This window comes from Galeopterus variegatus, unplaced genomic scaffold (assembly GCF_000696425.1).
Source record: "Galeopterus variegatus unplaced genomic scaffold, G_variegatus-3.0.2 Scaffold2797, whole genome shotgun sequence".
In the NCBI taxonomy this organism is placed as follows: Eukaryota; Metazoa; Chordata; class Mammalia; order Dermoptera; family Cynocephalidae; genus Galeopterus; species Galeopterus variegatus.
Genome location: NW_007728908.1, coordinates 213,553 through 221,765, shown reverse-complemented (window position 1 = coordinate 221,765; position 8,213 = coordinate 213,553). Strand labels below are relative to the sequence as shown.

At 47.2% G+C, this 8,213-nt stretch overlaps 1 protein-coding gene across 1 annotated transcript in view; it reads right to left on the bottom strand.

Annotated features, from left to right (window-relative positions):
- Window positions 1–1,462: 1,462 nt before the first annotated feature.
- The window catches only part of GRIK4 (glutamate receptor, ionotropic, kainate 4), a 173,269-nt gene continuing 166,518 nt past the window's right edge, over window positions 1,463–8,213 (bottom strand). The window contains exons 14-17 of the mRNA XM_008583023.1: window positions 7,808–7,973; window positions 6,036–6,261; window positions 2,066–2,194; window positions 1,463–1,479 (exon numbers count right to left, since the gene is read on the bottom strand). Coding sequence (XP_008581245.1) covers window positions 1,463–1,479; window positions 2,066–2,194; window positions 6,036–6,261; window positions 7,808–7,973 — 538 coding nt within the window. The remainder of the gene's footprint in view (window positions 1,480–2,065; window positions 2,195–6,035; window positions 6,262–7,807; window positions 7,974–8,213) is intronic.

Below are 8,213 nucleotides of genomic sequence, written 5' to 3'. Positions count from 1 at the left end.
GTAAGCCTGTAGTACTTTCTCTCCTGTTCCCAGGAGTATGAAATGTTGTGCTGGGATGCCTCACTGTCACTCAACATATCCCTGTTGATTGACTGGCTGACTGGCTGACCATTGAAAATAACTCCCTTGCAGACAGCTAACAGATTCAGACTGCCCTGAAGTTCTGAGATTGGCACATCATGGCATTAGAGTGCAGATCAATGATGATATACTGGGCCTTTATGACGAGCCCCGCTCCGTGCTATGTCACTCCACCTTCACAACACCCCTATAGTGTGCGGGTTATGCACTCATTCTGCAGATAAGAAACGAGAGCTCAGCGGTGTTAACTAATGTGCCTAAGCTCACAGACTAGCAATTGGTGGAGCTGGGATTCAATGTCTGCCTCTGCCCCGTGTCCACTAGTGTCCACTGCCTTCCCATGGTCAGGAGTGAAGAGCCAAGAATGTGTGGCCTCATGGGATTTCTTTGAGGGCAGCATTTTGATATAGTTTGGATATGTTTGTCCCCCTAAAGCTCATGTTGAAATCTGATCCCCAATGTGGCAGTGTTGAGAGGTGTTGGGTCGTGGGGGCGGATCCCTCGTGATAGATTAATGCCCTGAGGCAGGGACTGGGGGTGAGTGAGCTCTCACAGGAATGGATCAATCCCCAAGAGAGCTGGTTGGTAAAAGGAGCCATATCACCGCCCTTCCCTCTCACCATGTGATCGTGCACACGCTGGCTTCCCTGCCACCTTCCACCATGAGCAGAAGCAGCCTGAGGCCTGCACCAGATGCAGCTCCCCAGAATCATGAGAAAATAAATCTTTTTTTCTTTACATATTACCCAGTCTTGAGTATTCTGTTATAGCACAAAAACGAACAAACACACATTTCCTTTAAATTACAAAAGACTTGCCCCCATGTTCTTGAGACCTCTCCTTGCAACATAGACACTAGAAACACTGTCACTCCTTACGGTCTCATTGGGGATAATCATTTATGCTGAGCAGAAAGGCAAGCACATGACATCCTTCGTTTTACTCCTGAGCGGCCCCCTAGGGTTGAGTGTGTGCAGGTAAATCTGTTGCATATTTTAGCAAAGCTACAGTGCATTACTAGGGTGACCCTATGATTTATTACCCAAACCAGGACACTTTGAGAATGAAGTTATCTAAAAATAACTAACAGGCATTAACTGATCTACAACAGATATAATCAGGACTACCCTGGGCATACCTACCAGGATATGTGTTCCCCCTACAGAAAATCCTGGGGGCTCAGGGACCCTTAACACTCCTCAACCACATATCCCAGTCAGTAACTGCTTTCTATTCAACCCAATTAAAATTCATACACTTAATAAAATACCCATGTGCCAGCCTTTTGGAAAGCCCTGTGAAGAAGACAATCCTGTCCTCATGAAACTATGTTCTAGCAGAGGAGGTGGGAGGTAAACAAATAAACACAGAAAATTTAATATCAGGTCGTGATGAGGTCTAAGAAGAGAAATGGAGCAGGGTTAAGGTGACGGGAAAAGTGCAGGATGGGAGGGAGGACCTCTCTGAGGGGTGCCTCCTTGGGGAGGCCAGGAGCAGGGAGCATATGCACAGGCCCCGGGGTCAAGCAAGGTGGGGGGCTTGTGAAACAGAAGGAAAAGTGGGAAACTGAGGGAGAACAGATCATGTAGGGCCTTGAGGCTACATAAAGCTGAGTGAGGTACAAAGCCACTGGGAGGTTTGTGCAGAGGAATGCTATGATCTGATTTGCATTTTAAAAAAGAGTCACTCTGGCTGCTAGTGGAGAATACAGTGTAGAGACACAAGAATGGGAAAAGGAGACCAGGCTATTGCAATCACACAGGTAAGATGGTAAGAGGTAGCTGGATTCGGGAAACATCATGGAGGTAGAGCCTCCTGGACCTGGGATCCAGGTGGACACTGGGTACCTACAACTTGCAAGACCCTGGGACAGGACTGCCCCCAAGCCAGCCCCAGCCTAGTGCTAGGTTCCTCCCAAGGCTTGTTCTCAAACAAGCTGCCTTGGTCCTCCAGGGCGGGAGGGGAAGGTCCTGCACATCCTTACCTTTAGCTCTGTGATCTTCCTCCTTGGGGCACTTCCCCCCTTCCCACCATTTGCGCTTCAGGATCTCCAGGCGGTTGTTCTCCTGCAGCTGGAGAATGGCCAGATCAAACTCGTCCCGGAAAACTGAGCCTGCGGGATCACAGGAGAGCGCAGGACACAAGACGTGAGTGCCAGGTCGTGCACGCCTCCTCGCCACCCTGCCTGCTCTAACCTCAGGGGAGAGGTAGGTGTAGCGGGCAGGGAGGGCCCACCAGACCACCGCTCTCCACTCTGCTAGGTCTCCCCCTCCGTGGAGAGGAAGGCCTTCTGGCTTCACACAGGGTTCTCAGTCTTTTCCACTTTCCTTCTCTCCACGCTGGCTGGCACATCCAGCCCATGGCCAAAGACCCCACTATGGGCCAAGTAATGGCTTTCCAGGCAGTCATGCCACCCAACCTCCCCACTTGGGTGCCACCACTTTCTAAATTAAAAAGATGGTCTAGCAAGGTTAAACAACCTGCCCAATGACACACAAGGAGCTGGCTTTAAAAGCTTCCCATTCACCTCCGGGAGGCCAAAGTTTGTGTTTCTGTAACACAAACCTGTCAGTTGTTCAATTTCTACTGTATTTAATTTCTCAGACACTTGTAGCTCTCACTACATTACAACTTACAATTTTTTTACCCAGTGCAGCCACCAACCAATGGGAGAAGAGTCACCCCAGAGTGTGACGGAAGAAGAATCTAGTCACCAGGTGTCGCCAACCCCCATGGCTGCCTCTGAGCACACCAGAACCTGTTGGTCCTGTCCATCACCCGTTTCCGCAACTCCCCCATCCCCCCTCAAACAGAAAGCTCTGTCAGTTGAGTGCAATTCTTTTTAAATTTTTCTAATGGAATATGGTTGAGGAGTTTTGGTTCTAAAATTTAGGTTTAATCACAAAAACAGGCTTAAATGAAGCCACGGAAAGTTCAACGTCCCAACACAGGCTGAGGCCTGAGCCCACTAAGGAAAAGCTGCCAAGAGGCTGGAAAACAACTCAGCTGCCCAATTTCCTTGCCCAAGCTCTATGAAGGCCCAATGTGGACAGATGCCCCAGAGGGAAAAGGATACAGTGAAGGATTCAGACAGAAGCTTGGAACAAACAGAGCAGTGCTTCTCAAATTTTAATGTGCATAGGAATCACCTGAGGACATCGTCGAACTGCAAATTCTGACTTAGTAGGTCTGAGGTGGGGCCTGAGATTCTGCATTCCCAGCAAGCTCCAAGATGATGCCCAGCTGCTGAGCCATGGACCATAATTTGAAAGGCAAGGAACTAGATCATCTCCCAGACCTCTTCCAGCCTTGACAGCCCATGACTCCATGGTAGAACCTTGCCTACTATAGACAAAACAATGCTTTGGCACACAGACCCCAATCCCGCAGCACTGAACGTGTCTGTGTAACTGAGTGGGTGAACATCAGCAGAGGCTCGGGTAGAGTAGGTACTTCATACACATCTGCAGTGAATGGATACACGAGCAGGTAGCCTAACAGATGTTGTTAGGTGGTGAGACTAACGAACCTTCCAGGTTTAGAGACAACTGTCCGGCCCACCAGGGCATTGGAAGCAGTTTCAAAGCACTTTCAACCCAACCTCACAACACACCAGGGGCCACATGAAAGGACTATTCTTCTTACTCCTAAACCACCTGATCAATTTTCCATTTTGTTCCTTGTTCTGTTTCTTGTTAATTTTCTTAGCTCCAACCAAATTGCTTATTCTATAGTTATGCCCTTACTTCCTACTTAAGAATGATACATATGCTTGTCTTTCCTGGGCATAACCCCAACTAGACCTAAATCCTGTCATCAGTGGACTGTGTAATGTTCATCCCAGCCTCACGTGAGAACCTAGGCTACCCCACAGTACATCTTCCTGCCATCTTGTTCTGTCTAGCTGATGACACCCATGTGGCAACACGGCCAGGTAAGCAAAGTACTAGATTTGGAGATAAGCACCCGCCCAGTCTCAGGTATTCTGCTACAGTGACACAAAACAGACTAATACAGGCACTAATATTCTCCAAGACAGGCTAAGTGTGAGACACTGAGGTAAGGCACCTGTCCAGGTGATCTGCTTTAGCCCTCACCCATAAGGTAGATATTAGAAGCCTAATTTTACAAATGAAATAACTGAGACTCAGGGAGGTTAAATAACCTATCTAAGGTACCACAGCCAGTAACCAGAATGCATTCCCAGGTCTGCCTGACTCCACGCCCATGCTCTTTACACTCCACAGGTGTAAGTGAACCCTATAATTTAAGAGCTTTGAGTTAGGTAAAGATCAATAGAAGGGATGTCTAACGTAACTACAAAGATGTGCAGGCTATATATCAATTTTCTCACATGATCTGATGGTTTCAGTTCCTGCTTCTCCCCCTGTCACCTTGTACAAGAACACCCTTGTACAGGGACAACCCCATACACTCATGGCTCTTCATGGTGCATGTGGGGGGAAGGGTACATGTCAGAATCACTGGGGAACATTTTCAGATCCTCTCCACAGTCACAACGGCAGCTTGACATGTCCCCCCTCATCTTCGGGTGGAGGTACTATCAGCAGGGGAATGCCCAAGGTGTGACCGTCCTTTAAAAAGCACAGCTGGGATACCTTTCTGAAAGCCAAACATCTCTACTCCTATCACAAACCGGGTGGCATCCAGTCAGCAAGCAGAATGCCAGAGCGTGACTGCCCATTCTCAACTACCCACACCGACTCAGAGTCGCCGGATCAGTGAAATCCACAAATAAATTGAAAGCCGTCTCATCTAATTACATCAGTCCTCTTTTGTAGTAAGCTTTTCACCGGGGACACTAACAAATAGCAAATTTAATTCAAGTTTTACCATCTCTTCCTTCTTCCCACTTCTAGTAGAGATGTCAATCAATAGAGAAATGGCCAAGGGGCCGGAAACAGGAGAGAGGAGGAAAAAAAGGCCTAAAGTAGCACCAAGGGCATTAAGATGCCCTTTAATAAGTAGTATTAGCCTTTTAATAATTAATCAATTAATAACTAATCAACTACTCCATTAATAATTAAAAATAAGCACTGATCACAAACTAGTGGGAGTATGGTGGTTTGCCTTTTTTTTTTTTAACCTTAAGAATGCCCACCTAAAGTCACTGTTTTGTTTGTTTGTTTGTTTGTTTGTTTTTTTCCTTTTTGTCTTTTTTCGTGTCCGGCAACGGATCACAACCCTCGCCGTCTCATCTAATTACATCAGTCCTCTTTTGTAGTAAGCTTTTCACCGGGGACACTAACAAATAGCAAATTTAATTCAAGTTTTACCATCTCTTCCTTCTTCCCACTTCTAGTAGAGATGTCAATCAATAGAGAAATGGCCAAGGGGCCGGAAACAGGAGAGAGGAGGAAAAAAAGGCCTAAAGTAGCACCAAGGGCATTAAGATGCCCTTTAATAAGTAGTATTAGCCTTTTAATAATTAATCAATTAATAACTAATCAACTACTCCATTAATAATTAAAAATAAGCACTGATCACAAACTAGTGGGAGTATGGTGGTTTGCCTTTTTTTTTTTTAACCTTAAGAATGCCCACCTAAAGTCACTGTTTTGTTTGTTTGTTTGTTTGTTTGTTTTTTTCCTTTTTGTCTTTTTTCGTGTCCGGCAACGGATCGCAACCCTCAGTGTTGCGCCCATACCGGACCGGACCGGCAACGGGATCGCAGCCCTCGGCGTTGCACCCGCACCTCGCTCAGCCAGTGAGCGGGAACCAGCCTGCATGTGGGATCCGAACCCTCGGCGGGAGCGCCTCCGCACTCCCAAGCAGCGCACTGTAGCAGTGCGCCACTGGGCCGGCCCTAAAGTCACTGTTAAACTGGTTCTAGCAACAGGGGCTACTGAATCCAATGCTGCGTTCAACGGGATTAGCTACCCTAACCCTGCCTGGATGAAGCTAGGCAAAGAGGCCGTTCCTCTCCTGCATACCGACTGGCATGCCAATCCCATAGCCCTTGGTGTCCAGCAGGCCCCCAATCTGAGTGAGGTTGCAGTTTCGCTGCCGGTAGTACTCGTTCATGGTGGACTCCAGCAGGAAGGCATAGTTGGAATTCAACACCCTGGCGATCCCCTCCTCCGTGCTTTTCACGAACACACTCGGCTGCTTGGAATACATGTAATTCCACATGCGTTGGTAGGTCTGGTAGCGGGAATTCTGGGGGAAGAAGGAAAGGAAGCAGGATTGGGAAAAGAGAAAGGAAATGGTTTAAAAAGGGAGAGAATCAAAGTGGGCCTTAAAACACCGGTCCTTCTGCGGCTGATTAGAGTCAAGATCTCTCCGTTCCCTCTCTCAGCCCAGGATGCTCGCTGCCATCACGCAATGCCAGAGCAGGGAGGTTGTCTTTGACACTTGTACAGAAAGACAAGGAAGCAACGGGGTCCTAAGGCCCTGTACGTTCCGCCTACTGGTTTGATCATCGGTTTTGCCACATCTACTCTGAGAGGTCTTCTACTGCCAACCTCCATTTTCTGGTAGAAGAACTGAAATCCTGGTTGTGTCCCTTCATTGTCCCTTAGGTTGGGGCAGTGGACTCAGGTTCATTCAGGACTTACACAGAGACTCCATCTGAAGAAGCAGTGCCGGCTATTTTCTATCCACTCCAAACCACTCTACCAATCACACCCTCAACTCTGGCTTCTGTTTTACAAATAATAACGAGATGGAGAATCCCGGGGGTCTATCCAAACCCTGTGTCCGCATGATGACTTCACTGGTCTCTATGCCCCAGGCACTAAGACTTGGATGGAAAACAGAAAACGGAGGGCCTTAGACTTGTTTCATGTGAAAATGTACTTCGTGGATATTAGGTTGGCTAGACACCTATTAACCTCAGGGGAAATCTGCTTCCCTGGAGATCTTGAAGCATGTGAAAACTACTATTCCATCTGGCCTGATTGTCAGCCTTGGTGATTAGTCCAGCTTGTCAGTGAACACACCATTGTGGCAGGGCCTTCTCCTGAGCCTTGCAAGGGAATCCCAAAGAAGCCAGCAGGGTCCTTATCTGAGACCTATCTAGTCTGGAATCAATGAAACCAGCTCACCTTAACCTAGTGGTCCTCAAACTTCAGTCATTTGTATTGTTTTTTTATTTTTATCTTTTTTTTTGACCAGTAAGGGGATCGTAACCCCTTGGCTTGGTGTCGCCCACACTGCACTCAGCCAGTGAGCACACCGGCCATCCCTATACAGGATCTGAACCCACGGCCTCGGCGCTCCCAGCGCTGCTGCACTCCCAGCGCCGCACTCTCCTGAGTGAGCCACGGGGTCGGCCCCATTTGTGTTATTTTAATCTTGCTTTGTCTAGGTACTACCCAAAAAATTTTAACTCACTTTTTAAAATTTAAATGTAAATATCAGCCCCATCCTATACAGAATTATAAATAAAACTATAGGTTTGATTCGTTGCATATATACACATTTTTTTTCTAATGCCCATTAAAATAGACATGAAAATATGGCAATTAAAAAGTGGTCATGTACAACACTTTGGGACAGGCTAACATAAACCCAAAATCCTTTTGGGACCTTATTCCAGGGATATTTTGTGATGCAGGAGAAAAATGAGCTCCATGGAGACCTCTAAATTAGATGTTCAAAAGAGATAATGAGATGAGGAGAGATGTTTTATCGCCAGCAGACAAACATCTCAACTTTGTTCTGCCCAGTTCCCGACAGTGGTGAGCAACTACATGGGTCTTACTTGGAAGAAGGTCATGCTGGAGCCTCCATGAATTGTGCCATATTCAATCGCAGTCTGGTCAGCCAGGTCATCCACTGACTCGATGGGCACGTCCATGCGCTGCACGGTCAGGAAGGCTGCCAGGTTGGCCGTGTAGGATGAGATGATGATCAGCGTGAATGCCCACCTATGCAGGGATAGACCAGGAAGTCTTCATTGCCCAGGCTCTCCCAGGAGTCTTGGCTCCCATCCCTAGACCTACTGTGACACAGGAGAGAATAGATGTCTCTCTACTGAAGGAGCTCTCAGCTTAGCGGGGGAAGAGAAAGGAGGCAGGGCATATGATGCCAATAGAAATGAATCGAGTTTGTGAGTTCTGGCTGGAAGAAGATAGCTTATTATTATTATTATTATTATTATTATTATT